Source organism: Fukomys damarensis, unplaced genomic scaffold (assembly GCF_012274545.1).
Source record: "Fukomys damarensis isolate Sample0158 unplaced genomic scaffold, DMR_v1.0_HiC HiC_scaffold_25, whole genome shotgun sequence".
Taxonomy (NCBI): domain Eukaryota; kingdom Metazoa; phylum Chordata; class Mammalia; order Rodentia; family Bathyergidae; genus Fukomys; species Fukomys damarensis.
Window position 1 is genome coordinate 18,545,901 of NW_022900937.1, and position 22,036 is coordinate 18,567,936.

The 22,036-nt window shown below is 38.8% G+C and overlaps 1 protein-coding gene and 1 long non-coding RNA gene across 9 annotated transcripts in view; one reads left to right on the top strand and one right to left on the bottom strand.

Annotated features, from left to right (window-relative positions):
- Positions 1–22,036, top strand: part of Iqch (IQ motif containing H) — a 192,513-nt gene that overhangs the window by 104,868 nt on the left and 65,609 nt on the right. For all 8 annotated transcript variants that reach the window (XM_010643289.2, XM_010643293.2, XM_010643292.2 and 5 more), the window contains 4 exons: positions 5,603–5,686; positions 9,874–10,049; positions 15,305–15,577; positions 19,722–19,913. In XM_010643289.2, coding sequence (XP_010641591.1) covers positions 5,603–5,686; positions 9,874–10,049; positions 15,305–15,577; positions 19,722–19,913 — 725 coding nt within the window. The remainder of the gene's footprint in view (positions 1–5,602; positions 5,687–9,873; positions 10,050–15,304; positions 15,578–19,721; positions 19,914–22,036) is intronic.
- LOC104875608 overlaps positions 1–22,036 on the bottom strand; it is a 111,801-nt gene that overhangs the window by 5,394 nt on the left and 84,371 nt on the right. The window lies entirely within an intron of this gene.

Genomic DNA, 22,036 nt, shown 5'->3' on the forward strand with positions numbered 1-22,036 from the left:
ACAAGCAAATTAATACTGAATCCCTTCTTAGATCAGAGCTGGCCCAGGGGCCCTGCACTATAAAAATCTCCAATTGGTCTTAAACCATCTAATGTTGTACCATAATACACAGAAACAGTATTAAATAGGGTATCAAGTGCCACCAGCACATGGGCCTTTCATAAAATGGATTAATATTAGGTTGTGCTGTAAAAATAAACATTGCATATGCTAAATAAAACATATCTATAATCTTTATTTTCATAAAAATACTAAAACATTTGCTCAGTAGATTTTTGAGCATTCTTCTCAAGATGACTTTACACTTGTGATTATCAGAGATCCTAAAAAACATCGATTTAAGTGAATTGTATCTATCATTTTTTGCTGTATTAGATACCAAAAACTGAGATACTTTAAACATATTTATTAACTAAATAATAACTTCAAATAAGATATTTTTATTAAAAATGCCTATTTTCCAAAACAAAAAAAATTGTAGTGAGAAGAGTGGTGGTGACTGACAAATTTACAAATCTCTGAATATATCATGGTTGGATTCTGCTGTTTCTATACTTAATCTGTCATATATGTGGTTTTGGTTGAAATATATGAAGAAAATCCAGCTCTTCAGAGATAAGTATATGGAAAAGAGAAGAATATTTTATAACCTCTTCAGATAATTGTGTGTATCCTTTTTTGGGTTTCATACTTAACTGAGCATTGGTAATACTGTCATAGCAATGTGGAATCTGCAAGCATATGAATAAACTTTTTGTTCTGTGAGAGAATAGATTGAAAAAGGCAGACAATGTCTTAGGATCATTCTGAAAATGGTTTTGACCTTGCAGATGCCTGAAATGGTTTCAGTACCCAACCCAGCATCTGCGGACCACAATTTAAGAATCACTGGCTTTCGCTGCCTACAGTGCTCGAACAGCCACTGACAAAAAGTGGAATAAGAGAAAGTCCTTGCCTTTTGAAGCTTAATCTACTTGCCCATTTGGTTTGAGAATGTTTTCAAAATTCAGTAAATGTTTTTTCTAGATCCTCATAGCAAAATTCCTAATTCCCTTTGATAGCCCCCCCCACATCAATTTTACTTTAATCAAACTAGCACTGGATATAGAATATAGTGATCTGGGCAGAGCTCTCTGTAGCTTTCTCTTGGTATCCGACTTTCTTGCTATCTAGTATCTTGTGCTTTCACACTTGCACAAGTAATTAAAACCCAGACATAACCATGATGTGTACGTCATGTTATCTATAGTATCTGAAGATGTTATGTGCAGTCCTTTGTGAAGTATGTCATATGTCCCCTTATGTTTTTACCATTCAAAGAATACCCAAGTTCTTTGGATTGAATTGGAGCGATTACCTCTGGAATAATGTCACTCTTGCTCAGTCTGCACCCAGCACACTATCTGGAGTGGAAGAGAAAGAACGGCATTACTGTTACCACTATCATAATTCTGTGTGCCACCAGAAGGACATGATACATTGATCACCCACCATGTGTTTCAAAGTGAGAAAAAGGCTAAAAATTACTGTCCCAGACCAGTCACACTGGCAAGGGATAAACTATCATCTTGGGCCAGAGTAATCGGATGAATTTCAATAATTTGATAACCAGGAGCCGATTGTTAGCTAAACTCCTCTGACTTGACTACATTGTAAGGAATAGGTCTTGGAAACAAGGAAAACTCAGAGTCAGCCATGGGGTAATCCAAGTATTCGAGAACATGTGATCTGCGGAACAGAGGCCTGCCACAGAGGCACAAACCAGGGCTCAGGAGGCCCAGGAACCTGAGGAGGGGTTCTGTGGTTTCAGTGAAGGAAAAAATAGTGCCAACAAAGCTAGTCTTCTGCATGAAAAGAGGCAATTAGCATTACCTGATAGGTGTTGTATGGCAGTGGGGATTGGGAAGGATGGTGAAGGTGGAACAGAAGATAGAGAAATGACTGCCAATAACAACTGATGAAAATCCTTGGTTCTGTTAAAAGACCAAAAGTAACGGAATAACTTCAGAGAGGCAGCAGGCAGCTAACATGATACGGAAGTAGTAGTTATATGTTGCAACTGCTTACCTGAGAGAAGATGGAACACTCTATTAATCAGGTATATTTTGGATGTAATGAGGACAGCCATAAGGAAAAAGGCTATATTCCTCTCCAGAGTGAGGAGGAAGAAAGAGGGGCCCTTTCTTCCAGAGCTGTTTTTTTGTAGCTAATAAGGACCTGGAAAAATCTATAAATCCCATTTTCCATTCTTAGAGTTCACCAAACATTCTCTAGAGCAGAGAACCCAAAGGAAAGGAAGAGTGACAGAACACATGGGAAAAAGAGAACATAAAAGACAGACTCTCTCGGTGAGGCTCTCCAACATGTTTTGTTCACCCATTTGATAGTGGATTTCCCCAGTGCCTACTCTAAAGGAGCTTGTGGTCTGACCTCAGGAGCCGGAGTTGTGCAGGGAAAAGGAGAGGCACACAGCTTAACAAACGAGCAAGCTATGTGTGACGGCAAAATGGGACAAGAGTGGTGAAGGAGTACTGAAGAAACGAAGAAAAGAGTAGTGCAGGAGAATGAGAGTGAAGGGAGACTAAGAACCTGCTTAGAAAAGCACTGTCAGCCATGCCTGAGAGGGACGAGGTCCCATTAGTGTCATGGGCCAGTTCTGTGCTTGTAGTAATAATAGTTTCCCTACATGTAAATGAAGTTCCTTTTGAGAATTTCAGTCTGGCTCAACCGTAGTTAGGAAGAAAATAATAATAACAGCAGCAGCAATAATTACTAATGCCTCTCTTGTGCCAGGGATCTTGGCCCTCTCTCACACGTCAACCAGAGGTGAAAAGAGGAGCAGGACATCAAAGAGGGGTGGTGGTCAGTGGGAGCCAGGGAAGACAGTACCTCAAACTTGGTGGGCTTAAAGCAACACAGATTTATGACTCTATACTTCAAGAACTGAGGCATCTGAAAAATATTAAAACCAAGGTGTCAGCAGAGATGCATTCCCTTTGAGGCCCCTTCTTTCATCTTTAAAGCCAGAACCACTGCAACTCTCTGCGCCTTTCTTCTGTAGTCACATCTTCTTATCTTCCGACTTTTCTGTCTCCCTCTTTCAAGGACCTTTATCACTAATGATATCAGCTTTGGCTAGATAATCCTGAGAATCTCCTCGTTTTAAGTTATATGTAACTTCACTTCTGCTATCACATAATGGAGCATATTCACAAGTTCCAGGGATTCAAACATGGACATCTTGGAGGGCTAGTATTCTGTCTACTGTAGCAAATTGGAAATTAAAGTAAAGAAAGACTCAAAAGCTCTTTGTCCTTTCTGGAGTTCTCTAATTGCACTTAGAGAGTCTTCTGTTTCTTGTAACTAAATTGATCACAAGAGCTAAATAGGTAATAGCTGAGCTACATGAGTATGATCTTGGTCAAGAAACAAGGCACTTATCTTGATTTCCGCATGTAGAATAGGGCAGGGTGAGGTTGAGGGTCACTCAGGATTCCCTCAGTGTTCTTGGTCTGACCTCTGAAGTAACCAAGTCTTCACAGATTATATCCCAAAATGGGATGTCTTTGCCACTGGACATCTCTTCTGAACTCCTCAAAGCCACACAATGGTTTGTAGTATCCTGGTTAAGTCTCTATTGTTTTTAAATATGCTAGCAGCATTGTTGACACCTTTTCACCTATATGGCCAACACCTGTATCTTGGGGGTAAACATGAGAATAAAACTGATCCCAAACTTCTGTTCTAGTAGCGTTGCATATATTGTACTGCTTGTCATGGAATATCTACATTGCTTATCACAGAATTGGTTGTTGTGTGTGCTTTGGAAGTCCACATAACTCACAACATTATAATATCTTATATTTATGCAGCACTTTACAGTTTGCAGTTTTTTTTATATCTTATTTCATGTGCTCTTCCATGTTCTGAAATTGTTAACGTGCAGTTCTTCTAAATGGGTGCATTTGTAAATGGGCTAGAGTTGTCAGTCCCGCCATAATTCTGCAAAGACATTTTCATGCATCCTTGATCAGTGGTAACAGAGGTACTAAGTAATTTGTTGTAAAACTGACCTCAGGCACTTGAATGAAACACAGACTTATTCACTCACAGGCTGCATTGGAAGGTACAAAGTGATCAAACACCTTTCATATTTTAAATTGGACATCATCTTAATGAGACATCATATACTACCTTTTATCTTCACTTGCAAAAAGAAATGCATTCATGGAGTGCTGTCGGGCTCTTTTCTTAATCATACTTTGTTCTTTAGCCATTTTCCTTACCTTCTCATAGGATCTCTGAGTTATTCACCATACATCTTTATAAACATTTATCCGAATACAGGTAGACTTCAACACATATAAAATCCCAAGAGTTGCAATACTGCAATCACATGCAAAGATAGCACTGAAACTTTATCTGTCTCTATTAGCTTTTGTATGGACTGGCTACCTAAATTATCTGCAAAAATATTTTTTCTCAAATGATTCAAAACAGACAATGGATCCTTCTAGTTCTGTAATTCTTAGATTCATATGCATACAGCAGAGGCTTTCAGACGAATCCTAACTCATTTAATTTCAAGGCATCATCATAGTGTTTAAACACTAACATCAAAGCAAAGAGCCAATTATCAGAGTTCATCGGCCCGCAGCTCTGTTCCCTGAATTGCTATAGTTTTTCTTACGCTGAGGAGATCTGCATCACATCTTCAAGATGCAGTCTGTCAAACCGCTTCCACCAGAGCAGTTGAACTTGAAACATGTGTTTGGGCTCACTAACCACAAGGAGGCATTGAAGCATCTCCTCAAACTGTGAAAAGCGCTTTTATTTTTTAAAAAAGTTGCACCTTCAGTTGCTGAACTTCATATAAGCAATTATACTGCTTGTGAGTATGCGTGCCTTTTAAGTTCATGTTTAGATCTACTTTTTTTTTCTTTTAAGACATGATATAATAGCAGAAAATGTTGCTGTCATTTGTTCTGCGGAAAACTTTTAGATGGCAGTAATCCATATATGTTTTCCCTCTGCTGTTTCTAGTGGAAACGAAAGCAAACTACAGACTTAGTACTGACAGCAACCGTGTTAACCTTCTTTGCCCTTTCAAGGTTAAAAGTTCTTTCATCTGGGAGTAGAAACCTATTTCTTGAATATGACAATTCCTTAATTACATAATCCTCACAGTGAGGGGTTTATCTGAAATCTGTGTGTAATTCTGGGACACACCTCCAAAGGGTCACATCGGCCACACAAATTCAAAGGCCAAAACAATGTTTTCTTAACCTGGGTTCGATGTTCTTACGTTAAATGTCAAAAAATGTTCCCAGGTTTTTGTAATCCTGACTCTTAGGAATTTGTTAGTATTGAAAACCACAAGTCTCTTTGTTGCAGAATAGGAGACTTAGCACATTTTTCCAAATAATGCTTAATCCCCTGAGAAGCAAGGACCACATTCTTGAAGTTATATTGTTTTTGTAAAATGCTGCAGAGAAAAATTTTTTTTCCTGGAAATGTGGACTGTGACATTTTGAAATTCTCATGTGCCATTTGCTATATTGAATTGCTCTTTCTGGGCCTTGACACCTTGTTTGCCTTTTAGGATATTCCCAGCCTGTTCGAGAACATATTGCTGATTTCAGCACACAACAGAATATGCAGCTGGGGAGGCTGTGTGACATCTTAGGTACGGTAAATAGTTTAACACTAATGATTCTTGTTAGTGTTCATCAGCGAATGTTGATACAATGTTTCTTTTTTATTTATGTATTTATCTCTACAAAGAAAAGGCTTAGATTTCTAATCTATATTTCAGGGCAACTGAATGTTCTAAGTAACGGATAGTGAAGTCGACTTGACTAAAAATAACATTTTAATCAATTACTTGAACAGTTTACCAAATTCTCTTTGCTATAGGTTTGAATAAGGATTTCTCTCCCGTATAGCAAAATCTTCTTTATTTATGGAATCCTTGCAATGACTGAGGTCAAAATTTTACACTGGTGTCACTATTGTCCAGTATATGAGCAATGAAGGGAAGGTAGGTATAAGAAACGAAGTGCTGTCTTTTCGTGGTAAGACTACTGGTGAAACGAAGATGGATTTTTAAAAGATGCTGTTCTATAAATATTAAGCATCTAGTCAGTAGAAAATGTGAAGGGCTTCGTGGAGGAAATTCGTAGGAATACAGAACTTGAGTAAGGAAACATCTTCGTAAAAGTTTGGCTGTGGTACTAGTTTGGGCACTCCTCAGTCGGTCACCAGTATGGGTCCAGAAGAGGAGGCTGTATGAAGACGGTAGCTCCGGTTGATACTGTTCAAGGAGCAAGGTTCGAGTTAGACTTAAACAAATAGATTGTAAAGGCTAAGAAATAACATTGAGTCCAACTGTGAAAAACTGGTGAAATTCTCGGGTTACACAAAAATTAGATTTTTATTAGTTACCAAGTAAAAACTTCTTTGTTTTGTTAAAATATAATTGCTTTGGCACTTATTTAAGTAAAACAAGGGAGAATTTTAAATTATCAATGACCAGTTTAGCTGGCTCCCGGGAATGACACACTTTACATGATACATATATATTTCAAAACATTATTATTTTATAAATGCCATTTGGTAACAAAAATATATCAATACTAGAAATTTACAGAGTCCTAAAATAATATAGTATAATTGCTTTAATCTATTATCTAGGCAATGATACTGTTTTTTGGCATTACAGAAAAATAATTTAATGACTTGAGAATGATTTGTTAGTGCTGAGCTATTTCAACCTGACTGGATAAAAACCACTGAAGTGCAGCAGAGGGCAGACTTTGCTCTAATTTATTTGAGTTAATTTTTTTCTTCAGCTTTTTATATACCCTTCTATATATAGAATAAACCATCACCAAAGAATTTCTTTAGAAAAAGTTCTCATTACCGGAAAAACTTTGAAAGTATTAGGCTTTTATTTTAAATACTCTAATAATTCAGTCTGAGTCCATCTGTAGTGGCAACTTCAGCAGATACAGACATGGCTGAGACTGTACCTTTTCTTGGTACACTAGCCTCATGAGATTACAGTGCAATCAGATAACTTCTCCAACAGGAGTAAAGTTTAGAAGTAGTACATGAAAGAAAAAGTACGTTATAGGAGATAAAAAATATGAGGAAACTAGAAAAATTAATAATTGGTGGAAGAATAACTATCTTTTTATTCTAGTAATTGCTAGTAAAAGGTGTTATTTTCCTTCTTATTCAGGGGGAACAAAGATAATCTGATCAGACTGGTGAGAATCATCATTTGATATTGGCTATGAAGTCAGGATTGTTGCATAAAGACTCAAATGAATAGTATTTTTCAATTCCTAGGCAAATTAAGAGTAGCTGATTTTGACTATTGCTTAGCAACCAAAGCAATTTTATTTTTATATCAGCTCCCTTCCAAAATCACCCATCAATTAATTGTGAACATGTGTAGATTCATGATGAGAGCACACTAATACTGGAATACTGGAGATGTATTCCTTTTCCAGAACTGAATAGGCAAGAAAGGTGAAATTAGCATCTAGATTCCTTATCATTTGTTACCTAGAAATTTATTTCCAAGGAAAATTTATTTTTATTCTAAGAGTTATTTAGCCATATTTTCTTCTGTTTTTGTGTCCCTTTTTTATACTTTTCTTTTTTAAAAATTACTAGTTTGAAAAAAATTACTAATTTGGTTTTAAAACCTGCTAGTTTGATATTAGTTTTGTCTTCAAACCACAAGAACTGGAATAACTAATCTGATCATTCAGCATCTGATACAATTTATTTCATTACTGCCTCTTCATGTATTTTGACATTTAGATGACAATTTAATTTCAATTTTAAATGCATTATTTACACACGTGGAGTAGCTACTCTGAGCCCAGTGGGGCCTGTTCCTGTTACCTCCAGGTCTCCTCAGGCAGGGATTTCTCCTGCACGCCTTGGCTCTCTCCACTAAATCCGTAAGACTTTCTACTTCTCAAATCTCTCCACTCTCCAAAATCCCTCAGTCAACCCACAAGTATTTATGGAGCAACTCCTATGTGCTCTCTACTATACCTGGGCTTGGGGAAATAGAGCAAAGGGTATCAACTTTGAATCTGAGTATCTTACAGAGATTAGTAGGTTTGAAAAAACAGCATGGAACAACGGGGGACAGTGCTCCATTGTGTTAACTCTGATCACAAGGAGCACAGGAGTGGTACACAGGCTGGGAGTCGCTGCCGGCTCGGCTGGTCAGGGTGGAGAATATTCAGGTACCTGGGCTATTTGTTGAACAGGTATTGCACAGGTGCTTCACATGTGTTCTTTCATTGTAATACTCTCTAAACTCCATACCCCGGGTGATTTCCCATTTTTACAAATGAAGGAGACAGATTTTAACAAGTTAAATAGTATGTAATATGCCCAGGGCCCAAGGCAACGGAACTAGAATTAAGTCTGTGCTCCATGTACACTTCCAAACTGCAACAGAGGAGTCTTACAATCCCCTCTTAGCCCACTTTGCCCAAGGAAACTATGTTAGTCACTTTTCTGGTGCTGAGACCAAACACCTGACAAACACAACTTAAAGGAAAAAAAAAGGATCATTTGGGCTCGTGGTTTCAGAAGTGTCAGTCACCTGGCTCCGAGGCAGAAACATCATTGCAGAAGGGTGTGGTGGGAAAAAGGCCCACCTCACAGCAGCCAGGAAGCAGAGAGAGAGGAAGGGGCAGGCACAAGAATATCCCCTTCCAGCTTACTCTGCCGTGACCTACTCCTCCATCCAGGCCCACCTCCTAGCAGGACATTCAGATACAAAGTCATCACTGGACCAATCCGTGGAGGAGGTCAGGGCCCTCAGACTCCTATCCCCTTCCAAAAGCCCGCCTCTGCTTGAGCCTCTGAGAAGACATTCGAAACCATGCCAGAAACATGTTCAGCCTTCCTCCTGAAACTCCCGAAGTACCTGTTTGCGGGCTTCCTCGTACCGATTCTCTCCACTCTATTTTACATTCTGTGCCTGTGAAATGGTTGCTCCTCAAGGGTGGCATCTTGGTCACTCTACTTACTGGATTTCCTTCATGTTTAGCCTAGTGTTTTGCCTGTTTGTATTTATATCAGTTGGCTATTTTATGAGTGAATAATTCCATTGGCTGCTGATTGCACATCCATACTCTCTAAAATATTCGGCAGCATGGATTGAATCTTATCTCACTATTCCATTTGGATGGGATATTTAATTAGGATTTCTTTCTATATGCATGAGAAGAAGCATATCTTAAGAAAGGGAATAGTGAACTTAAGGCTGTGTTTCCTTTAGACCAAGAATCACTAGCTATGCTATTTAAGTAATATACTCCTCTTTGGGATGGAGCAGGAAAAACATTGGTTTCCTGAAATAATGATTGCTACCATCATAATCAGACCATTTATTTGGACAGGACATTCCTTGAATTGGCCCTGTCACGTCCAAGCAGAATAAGAAATTGCAATTTCATCAGCTTTCTAAAGTTAATAGCTTTGTTTTATAATTTGTTGAAGTTAATGGGATAAATTCCCATTGATGTTAATGGGAGTTGTGTGACTAAATCCCCGTGTATTATTTGAAAGTACAGTTTCATATCACCTCACAACCCTCTTTCTGAAGGAATCACTGCGCGTATTTTGTTGTTGGTTTATCTTGTCATCAGAGAAATGCGGAGGTGAAAAAAAGCTGGTTAGATTGCTAAGATGTGTGCAAAACCAAGCTACATTAACTTCAATGTGGCTTTTGGATATACTCTTTATTTTAAACTGCACAACATCCATTGGGTGCCAGAGTTCATAGTGCCATTTACCTTTATACCAGTAATTAACATTGTGCCTGTTGTGTTTTAGATGACAATGTAAACATCATCTACATCTGCTCCCATCATATGAATGACGAGTTAATGCTGTATTATAATAAAATCCTGAGTCTACATGCAGCTGTCAAATCGGGGAACCTTGAGGACAGAAGTGACCTGCAGCATAGGTTCAAAATTATCACCCCTGAAGCTGTAAACATCTTCACTGTGAGTCTGTCTTCTAATTACTACGGCTTCAGGGATGCAGTAAAATTAAATTGGAAATTTTATAACTTGCAACGCTCTGGTACACATCAGTGAAATATTATTGCAAGTTTAACAGCTTTACTGATTAGACTACTAGTTTGACTGTAGGAAATAAATACCCCAGTTTAACTTTCAGACTTAGTTTAGCTACCCCTGCCCAGTCTCTCTGTAAGTGAAGCCTAATTGCAGTTTTGAGATAGTACCATCAAGTAGGTGAATTTATAACATCTACCATCCCTTCTTCTTAATTTGGTGTGGAGGACACCAAGGCACAGAAAGGCTGATCACAAAGCTACTTAGGGACAGAATCTAGACCAGGACCCCTATTTTCTGACTTCCACATAGGTATTCCTTGTTTCTCTACAATTTTTTTTCTTCAGGGGAAGATGGCCTGACTTACCATGTCACATGGTTCAGAATAAGCAAGGTACCAATATTCCCTTTTAATGAATGAAATGAATTTTGAATGGACTCCCATCCCTAGTCAACAGCCTTTGGAAAATTCGTGGAACCACAATGGCAGTGTTCTAGGCAAAGGCTGAACAACAGATGGCTTGAAATGAATTGCTCCACATTTTAGTAGGAATTTAAACTTTCCTCATTAAACAAACATGTTAATACCTCGTGGACTATCCAATCTTGAGGAGACTTTTTTGTATAATTAAAGATTGAATTTGCTTATAAAGATAGCTCCCTCTGCTTCTTATCGAGGTACACCAGCCAGCTGTCTACATATTACCAGAGAAACTGGCTGCATGCTTACATAGGAAGTATCTGTGTGCTCAGTTAGCACCTGTTAACACTTAGATGCACCTCTAAATGCACGATTTGACAAACCAAAAAGGGAGAGGATGGAACCTGAGAAAGTTCTGCCAAAGCTTAGAAAGACCAATAAGCATTTCTGTCTTGCTGGTGTATCAGTGAGCTGTCTCTGCTATCAAGATGAAAAGTTATAGTGGACACCTCAATATCCTCCCTCCCAAAGCTCTCTTGCTCAGTTCTGTTTCATTGGCAGCCTTGTTTGTGGAAGAGGAAGGCACGGGAGGCGCGGTAAGAGAAAGGACCAGGGGACAAATCACTGCCACTCATGGTCTTAGGAAAGACTTTCACTTATTTTTATTTTTTAGTTTTTGGTACTTCCTAGCTGTACCCTGTCCTTAATGGTATAGTCGTTGCAGACATTAGGAAGCAAAGAAGGAAAAGATCTATCATTTAGTGTTTAGTTAAATTCCTGACTTTCTTGACCAGAGACTCAAGTTAACCAATGCCTGCTAGCTGCCAATATGGAGTTTTGTTTTTTTTTTCTAAAATGCCCATAAGAGGCATGGAGTAGAAAAGGGATTTGTGAGAGAGAGAGAGTAAATTTATCAAATTTTTAACATGTATTTCTCACTTGATCATCAGAACAATGAAAGACAAATGATCACTCTCTTTTATGTCTGTAGAAACTAAGATTCATCTTCTAGTCCAAGGTTCTCAGTAGGGCCAAAGTACAAACAAAATTCTGGCTACTCCAGAACACTGTAATGGACTGGAGTTGACTGCTTTGCTCCTGGATGGCCACGTGGCCTTGGGCAGGCCCCTTTTCCTCTCTGGTCTTCTGTGCTTCATCTATAAAATGAGGAGATGGATGAGATAATTCCAAAGTCCTCTCCAATCCTACACTCCTACTCCTTGAGATATTCACCCTTGCACTGTACTCATGGACTTTCAAGCAAGAGAGAGGCAGCTCTCTCCTGCACACAAGGTGCAGCCAGTGTGAAGGTTTGCTCCTTGGAGAGCAAAGACAAAGAGGCAAGGTTTTCCATACTTACTACTTCTCATAGCTTAAATTCAAATTATCTGAGTAATTAATCACTCATAAGCAATCAACTTTTTAAAATACAAAAATTAAACTCTCCCTTTCACAGTTTCTGCTCATATTTAGATATTGTTTTATTTCTTTTTAATGGGTTTGAGAGATTGTATCAGTGCTGATTTCCATTCAAATGGATGGCTTTGAGGGGATTTTTAAAAGCATGCCAAAAATCTGTTTGTACATCTCCCCAAGTTACTATACAATGCTTGAATTGGTAATGGTAAAACGTGCTCTTATCAAAGTCACCATGTCTATTTTGGGATAATTTGGAAATTCTGAAGACATTCTAAAGAACTACTGTTTGTCTCAGGTCAAAAAAATATATGGCAACAAATTAAATGTAGCCATAACACAAGGCAATGAAGAACATTTTAGGTTTTTGTCATCAGTGTTAACCTGCTGCCTGGATGTGATGATACTGATTTTCTCTACATGATCACACAAGACCTGTGTTCCGTAATGTGTCCTCTGCTGTCACTCACTCACGTTTAAATCCTCATTAAATACATTTAACACAATGCTATGGTACTATGTGCCTGAAGAATAAGGCATGCCCATAGATAACTGTAATATGGAGTTGGGGGAAATACTGCCCAAAAGAAATAAGCACCTAGATAGAGGAGACAGAAATCTATCCCGGCTGAAAATGTGGTCCAAACTGTAGCATGAGTTTCTCTTGCTGCGTCTGCTGTCCCCTCGCCACAGCTCATAAACCCACCAGCACCAGACCTTCACCGCTCACTCTACAAGACAGGGCCATTGCGGCACAAGGGCACATCAATCGGGCTAAGTGGATTGGGATGCTGTCTCTGCTGTTCACTAGCTGTGTGACTTTGGGAAAATCAGTTGACCCTCAATGTCCTTGTCTCTAAAACAGGGACTGCTGATGGAGACCGAGTTCCGTGGGCTGAGAGAACATGTGACTGACTAAGGCTTTGACCTTGTTAGATTACCTGGAGAGGATGGACTCTTCTAGATGCCCCGGAAAGCCCACCATGGACAGAGTAACTCAAATCAGCAGTTTCCCTGGACAGATTTTTTTTCTGTATTTCCTCATTAAAATAATTTGTAGGAGAAGGAAAGCAATGAAATAAACAAGGAGGAAAAGCAGTGACCAGCTAGATGGGAAATGGATCCCAAACACTGAGTTTCTTAGAACTGTGCTCTCAGAGTACCTTTTAAAAATGAATTTTAACTAGGGTAGAAAATGCATACTGCATAGATTTAAGGAGCTTAGAATAAAACTCCTACTCTGGAGGAAGGGCTTAATAGGTAAATCAAATCATATAAATCTTCTCAGAGAAGTTCTATTTTTTGCCACTTCTATTTTGGTAAAATATATATATAGCATAAAATTTGCTATCTTAACCATTTTTAAGCATACAGTTTAGTGACATTAAGTACATCCATATTGTTATGTAACTATCCATTTCCAGAACTTTCCATCACCACCAAACGGAACCCTGCATCAGTAATCAATAAGTATGGAAGAGCTCTTGTTTTACCAGGGGGAGTTGTGTAAGAGCTGAAAGGACCCCAGAGCCCTCTAGTACACCCCCTCACTTGAATAGCGGGATCTGAATGTCCTATATCACCCAGAAAATTACACATTCAAGCAGAACTGAGATCCAGGGAAGTCTTCCCAGTCCAGTTCTCTTTCTGTCACATTTACAAGTTATACTGCTCAGCAGTCTGCACACTGGTGCCTTGCATATTCCTGAAAATAGTCACGTAGCATTTCTCCACATTTTTATGCCAAGAAGAGTAGATAATTTTTTACTAATATTAGAAGTAGGTACTAGTCTATGAAACCTCTTGGATTCCCCTAAAAGTCTGGTACCTTTACGTTATATTATTTGCATGACATTGCAATGGCTTTATTTCTTAAAGAGGGCTTTCCTTGTAAAGATAATTACTACCATTGATTGACCACTGACACAATGTCAGGTAATATACTAGGTGATTTATATTTTTTATCTTATTTTAGCCTTTAAAGCAACCCCAGACATGGATATTTTGACTCTCACTTAACATATGAAGAAATGGGCTTGTGGAATCTCATTTGGCCCAGGTCATGTAGCTTACAAGTGACAGATATATTTCAAAGCCAGGTCTGCTGGACTCCAAAGCCCTAGCACTTTTCCATGTAATGCTTTCTTCTCTGGAGGAAGTAAGCAAAATCTTGGTTCTAGTATTGCATTCTTGGGTAATGTCTCTCCCATGCCCAACTTCACCTGGTAAAATCTTCCCCATACTTCAGAATTTACCTCACCTCTAACCTCTGTCATGATAATTCTACAAGCTAACATTCAATTAGGCCCTTATTATATCCCAGACAGTATTATAAGTGCTTTATGTGCATTATCCCATTTAACCCTCACAACATCCCTACGATACAGCTACTACATTCTTTTTATAGATGAGAAAATTGGGGCTTAAAGAGAATGAATAACTTGTCTTTTCAGCTCTAGCATATGGCCTCTGTCTCCCTCTTCCATACCTCTGAAGCACTCTTCAGCTCCCTATGGCCTTATCAGTCTTGCTTTAGTTACATGTTAACTGTTTGTATTGGTTTCCCCACTTCCTGAAAGCAGAACCCTGGTTGTATTATTTTGTTCTGTGCTGACCATCCAATCCAGCAGTCGTTTGCTTCATTAGACATGGGGAGAGTTAACTTACTTAACTGAAGGAGACAAGCACATGCATTGCTAAGATGGGTCTAACTAATCCAAAAAACATAAAAAGAGTTGTCACTGGAAAAGGAATTTGAGTTTTGCTGACATTTTCAAGTATTTTTCCTTTGTGAATCCTTCCCAGAACTGTTGGCTAGAACAATTGATAATCGCTGCAAAAGTGAAGCTGATTTTGTGGTAGAATCTGGAAAGAGAAGGTCAGGCCAAGTGCCTTTTTTCCTGATGAAGCACTTCAAGAGTTGCCCGATTATGAGTCCATACAGTGAAGAATACTATGAGGCTTTTTTCTTCATTTTTTGGTATTGATTTTCCAGACGCTTTAGTGTTAAACCATGCCAGAAGTGTTGCAGAGATGAATCACTATTATCCAAAGGCTGCCAGCCTCTTTTCCTTCTGACAGAAGGATAATTCCACATGGATCAAATAAATACAGATGTGTAGTAATTAGTTCTATTCCCAGTGAGCCTATTTCCAACACACTAAAGATGTGAGCGATTATGGAACCTCACCCCAACAGCTTTTATCAATTTAAACTGCTAAACAACAGGATAGGTCATAACCCAGTCTGCTATTAATAATGTATTTATTATGTGCAACATTATAAATCAGGTGCATGGACTAGAAAAAGCACACCTTTTAACAAGTATAATGTGCTCTTCCCCCAGACCCATCAGATGTGCCTGGCCACTCACCTGCTGTACAGTCCCAAGGCAATCAAAAGAATAAAAAATCTCATCCAAGGCAGGGAGGCCTACATCGTGGGTGGACTCCTTCACAGAGATGATTTGGCTGTGGCTGATTTGTTAAATGTACCCATCCTGGGCTCGGAGCCTGAACTGGTGCAACTTTATAGTGCCAAGTCTGGAAGTAAACAGGTTTTCGACAGTGCCAGCGTGCCAACCCCTCCTGGAATATATGACATCTATAGTTATCAACAGGTATGTGGGGTGGGCATGCCAGGCTCTGTTCAAACATTTAAATCCTCTTGACCTTCAGGTGATCGGGAGCAGGCCTACCCAATGAAGAGCATGTGAATATTGGGCAGGGATTTAGCTCAGTGGTGCTGCCACCTGCCTTGCAAGAGCAAGGTCCTGAGTTCAGTTTCCAGTACCCAAAAAAAAAAAAAAAAAAAGGAGTATGTGAATATTGTGTTGATTCACATTAGGCCTTCATGCTTTGAGGTTCCCTATTTGGTCTTGCAAAAATTGCTGGAATTTCCAAAATATTTACTCATTTGGATTAAGACATAGAAGATCCTGTTGAATTGACTCTTCATTTGGACTAATCTGCCATCAATTTTTAATGTCTTAACAGAGATCAGTTAATCGTCACATCAGCCAGCTAGTGGGACCCTGAGAAACATGAGTAAATTTTGGCTAAAAGAAGCAAGTTTGGAAAGCTCCAGAGAGTTAGCCCCTCTGCCAGGTCAAAATGCAGAGGGCTACAGACACCCTTGGCTCTGTAAAACATAGTTTGGCTTCTCAGGAAGGAGGGAGGAAGGGAAGGGAGGATGGTCAAGAATCCAGAAAGGGGAAGTAAAATAGCTCCAGGAATAATACTGCTTCTGGTTTTGCCTTGGACCAAGTCTGTGGTTCTGCATTCTTCCAGCAGATAGTTAGGGCCTGAAATATTTGGAGAAATACTTAGTCACTAGAAATGTTTTCTCTTTGAGTTAGCTCTGGCAGGTGTTCTCTCATTTAACTGCCATCTGTTTCTATAATAAAGAAAATTAAAAGACAAATGGCTGTTAGCATTTCCTAACCTCTGTTTTAGTGCCTCTCTTGACCGTTACTCTGAGCCAGTCACAAATTATACCCCCTGCCCACTTCTCGAGAAATTAAAGAACCATACACACTGAGCATTTATGGGGCACAGTATTAGGAATCCCCTTCTCTCACTGCCCGCCTGTGGTACCCATTTAGCCCCCAAATCAAGCCTTTCAAGAAATCATACTTTGCAGAGACCAGTTTGAAGATGACTATGAGCTTATCAAATTGCCCTAACGTTTCAATCTTGCTGAAGTGTTCTTGACAAGACAGGGACTCATGAAGGAAGCACAGTCCAGGAAAGAGACAAGCAGTTTTAGTAGAGTGGGGCAGTGAGGTTCCCCCTGAGCGTGTGTCACACCACTGTCATTAATCTCCACTGGGATTTGAAGATGGCAAAGCTTGACTCTGCTTCCCTGTAGAAGTTTTCTCTGGTAGAATTAATATAAGTGAATATACTTTTAAGTGACAGAATTTCACACATGCATGTTACATTAAACAACCTTCAAGACTTTAAAATCTATGTGCTATATTTATATTGAGTCTTGGTTTCATCTGCACTGATAACAACTCAGGCAATCTTTGCTCTGAAATATTTTAGAACTCGATGTGTTAATTGCAGTTGAAGATGTAGACACATTTAATGAGTTAAACCTCCATCTAGTGCTAGTATTCAAAGGTAAAGCTAAAAACCTCATCTGAGACACATCAGATTTGAGGAATGTTATTTAACCACTGGTATGTGCAATCTGTGTGACAATAAGCCAAGTGGAACTGAGTTCTACTCTACTTATTTGAAAAATGTACATTTGAGGTCACCAAGAACTGAAGTATTCCACGGAGATCTTTCCTAACCCTAACCCTAAGTGCCTATCCTATCCAAACTGAGCAGCAGTATTTTGAATCTGAAGATGGTGATGAATCAGCAACACTGACTTTTTACCAATGTGTATCATAAACTTAAAGCTGGTAAAAGAAAGCCGCGATTATCTTAACTTAGGTTAATAAGGATTTCTGAGTATTAGCTGGATTTTTCCAATAGTCATCTTTCTGCTCTTTACCAGTATAAAATGAATCACAAATAAAAATATTACATATTTTGAACAGATACTCAAACAGAAAATGATGTTTGGGAATAGCATAAAGTCATCTGGTTTATGATTAACTTATTTTTCCAGCATGAGCCCAGTGAGCACTTCGTGTTTTGACCTATAAAGTAGCTGCTCAAGTCCCCTTTCTGACATATGTTCCCTGTGAAATATTGACGGCTTTGGTTAAATAATCAAAAATGGCAATGCTATTTTAAAGCACTGTTCAATTTTCACTTAAAGATAGCACATAATTCTTTCCAGTGACACACTCTTTACAATACTATCGATCGTTTCATTACTGTAGGGGATCCATCAACAGACACCTATTTATAGGATTCATAGAAGCAACAAATAATAGGATTTGGAAGAAGCAGATGATAATTCTGTTAGTAGTTACAACCTCCAGTATACAGTGTATCCAAATATACAATTAAAAGGTTGTGCCAGAACACCTTTCCTGAGGGTGGCGAAAGAAGTTTATCTGATGTTAGTTAGCAGGCCAAAGACCACTCTACTTCTGCAAAGTGTGATCACAATACATACATCAACCTATGCTTGTAGGATCTATCTTCCCAATGTATTAGACAGAGAAGGGGTACGGCTTGGGAAGACACATTAAAAAGCCTTCCTTGGCTGCATTCATGTGATGTGCAGACTTGTCTTTCAAACACCCAAATTATCTGTAGACACCACCTGATAATCAGGGAAGGAGCACAATTTTATTTTCATCCTAAATGAATGCTCCAAGTGGCATGAGGTTTCTGGGGACCCCAAGTGTGGCCATTCTGGTATCTCCTCCACACTGCCATGTCATGTGGCATCCCGGAAACACTGGCTGGGCATAACGATGTAAGGGAACATAGTTAAAGTTAGTTTAATTTTATAGCCCCAAATTTCTACAGAACTATAAATCTTGAATATTTTCACAGTCTTTGGCTTTTTAAAAAAAAATTGAAAATGTATTTGGTGGGCCAAGAGAAGTCATCAGAGGAGAAGAGAATAATGTTTTGTTGCTTTCTGGGGAATACAGACTAGAAAGTCTGATGAGAAGACAAGACCAAAAAAGCTATTTTGTGATCTAATGGCTTCGATCCAAGGCTTTACCTAGTCATCTCACTATATTCTCTTGCTACAGTCTCTCGCTGTATTTGTCTGATTTAAATGTACCCCAAATGGCTTACTGACTATAAGACAAGTTGCTTCTCTTGTTCTTCCTCTGGCTTCTTGCTCACTTCACCTTCTCACCCAGCTCTTTGCAGGCTGGGATAGGGAGCTCTGCGGAAAGGGTTTGGAGTCAGAGCAACCTGGGAGGGACCCTGCTCTGTCACTCAATGCTTTATGGTCACGGGCAAGTTTTGAAGTTAGTTGCATTTAATATGTACATCCAGGCAGGCTAACAACAGTGCCTGCCCCATAGGCTACTATATTAAATGAGGAAATTCCTGTAAAGAACTTCTATGAGTGGAAGGCCTGGGGCTGAGAATTCGGTAATACTAACTATAGCATTACGGCTATCATCATCATCATCATCATCATCATCATCATCATCATCATCATCATCATCACTGTCGTCATTTTGATGTTAAAGCTTAGAGTTCTATCCTAGTCCTTAAACTTCCATGCCTTGGCGCCCACTGTAAAGCATTCTTTAGGGAATGTTTCAAATAAGGTGTAAGACGGGTGTGTATATTCCAGGAAGGTTGCCTCCATGAGTGTTTTATGCCTTTTATGTGCCTTGCCGTGTAATACACTTGTTTATAGCAAGCATGTAGTAAACTGGCCAACTGACCAGTCACACAAAGGTATTTCATGCGCATTAATGAGGGGAGAATTAAATGCTTTATAGATTATAATATTTAAACTCTTTCTAGTCTTGAAACTATAAAAAAGCATTTGAGGAATCAGTAACTCACTGAGAAAGACAGAAACAATGCCAGGATTCAATTACAGATATTTAAGGATTCTTTTTTTTGTCTTCAAAGCTAGCAAAATGATACTTCTGGAATTTCTGATAAATAAGATTGCACTTTTAAACCTATCTTTGGCCTAATTAGTTACTGGTTTCCTCACGTCAAATATACATCACTTAAAACTTCTCTAATCTGCCTTCAGAAGTAGAAGAGAACCAAGCACAGAGGCTCTGTGAGGTGAAGAAGTACCACACCTGAGACACTAAGGTGGCAAGGGAGCGCACTCCAGTAAGCTGCTGTGTCTTTACCCCACAGATGTTAGAACGACTGAGCCAGGTTGTGACGGATCACCTGCAAATCCAGCGCTGGCTCTTTAAAATGGACTTGGAGTTTGGAGGAAATGGGACTGCATTTTGTGACATTTCTTCACACCTGCAGTGCTACAAGTGGGTGCTAAAGGAGAGCAACAGATACGGCTGTGAAGACTGGAGAAAGAAGTGGGCACATGTGAGTGTTCAATGGTGATTTAAACCAGTGTCTGCGCACGGTTAGGAGATGTGGCAAAAGGCTCAGTTAGAAGACCACTCAGCCCTGTTAGCAACAGCCCTGGCTTTCTTGGGCCTCAGACCTTATACATAAAATGAATGGGACTCATTAGCTTATGGTAAATGTCCTTTCTTGACCCTTACAAGTCTTCATTCACATCTTCAAATCAATTATGATCATCAGGAAGTGATTTTTTAAAAATCATTTTTAGATAGCATTATAAATCTCATCATGTGTCCTAAGCAGGTCTTGATCACGTGCTTCTAACAAGTGTTGTTGTTAAGCTGGTTGTATTTTATTACAAGATAGAAATTCTATTAGCAAACAGTTGTCACCTGGAAAAGCTAACGTATCCTAGCATTCTGTCAGCAGTTCCATGTTTTTTTAAAGATAATCCAAGGAAATTTATATAACCGCTGTTCCCCGTGAGATGCTAAGAAAATAGTACACACCCAGCAGAAAATTTCCCAGCAAAAGCTGAACAGTAGGTAAGAGATCTTAAGACGTAAGCCCATGCATGCTTGTGAGATGAACTGTACAACCTTGCATCTGTTCCAAATTTACTTAATAATTCATTTTTTATGCCTTAATATCTATGATATACTGGTTCCATTTTTGCATCAGGAGATGTAGGCTTCTTTCAATCCCACATCTCTGTTTTAGCTGACCTACTGGTTGAAGCATAGCTGATTAGAAAAATTGAGACACAAATTCCCTTAGCTAGTTCCTTCCCTACCGACACACGTAGGGGTGGGCTGTGCAGAGGGATTTGCATCTGCTTTGAGCATCCCACTACAGAAGTGTATGAATCAAGACACAAGTGATAGGCGGGGAGGGGCACACAAGAGGGAACCACGTTATTCTTGGGAAAGCGAAATGATGAATAAATCTAGAGAACAGTCAGGAGAGAGAAGTTCCCTTTGACAAATGTGACAGCTCTCCCCATGATCTATTCTGGGCTTTTCTCCTCCTCCGACAGTGAATGGACTAAATGCAGTACCCGTCATGGCCAGCTTCCTACATATTATTTAAAGGATACAAGAGTGAATTACTCTTCTAGAAAAAAAAAAATGAACAAACAAACAAGGCAAATGTATTTAATTTTGAGGCCCAGAGAGGTTTCTCTTATGTTCTATTTGAACTGGATTTTATAGCATACTGCATGGAATTTTCTTTTTAAAGCAAAACTGTTAAGATTAAACTATGAAAAAGTATGACTTCCGTACCTAAAAAACTGAAATATTAGTATGTAAAGTATTTGCTGGCTTCGGTATGTCAACCAATAATTTTTGAAACATTCTCCCACCACTAGACTATGGTAAATTTGAAATATTTGACTTTAAGTTTAAAAAATACTTACAAGACTGACATTCAGCTGAATTATATTTACTGTAGACGCCTCGGTGTATATTATTTAATTTCAATTATTTTAAGCTATCCCATCTAAATTGTCATCAAATATATTTGGCATGTTAATGTTATTAAATGTGAAACTCATAAATAATTAATCATCTATCTAAATCATTTTTAACAAGAAAAAATAATTATTGAGACATGTTTCTACAATCTGAGGCATACACTTAGCCATGATGTGGTGAGAAGTCAAAATTGAGAATAAAAATAAAGCTGTTCTGAGAAGCAGCATGTTTTTCTTTTTGTAAGAAACTACTGGCACTGCTTTTGCCTCCGAAGTGAAATCGTATTTAGTGCAGAGGTGAACTGCACTCTCCACTGAGTGCAGTCATTGGGAATTTAGGATTAATATTCTTCTTTGTTCCAGAAGATCATTGTAATGGTGCGCATGTAGACATCAAAGCATTACTTTATGAGCACAGACATGTTTTAATGTCCTATTACAGTTTGTAGACCTGTTTCTTTTGATAATGAAGATGCTGTGTCATCAAGCCTAGCCTGGCACATACAAAACATATGCTGGCAGGTTATTAAAAATTTCAGCTTCTTGATGAAACACTATCCTGCAGGCTAAGAGTCCAGAGAAAGACTCCATTTTGGGAGAATTATTAGAAATGAGAATATGACTGTAAGCACTAAATTATGTTAATACTTACAAATAGCATCATTTG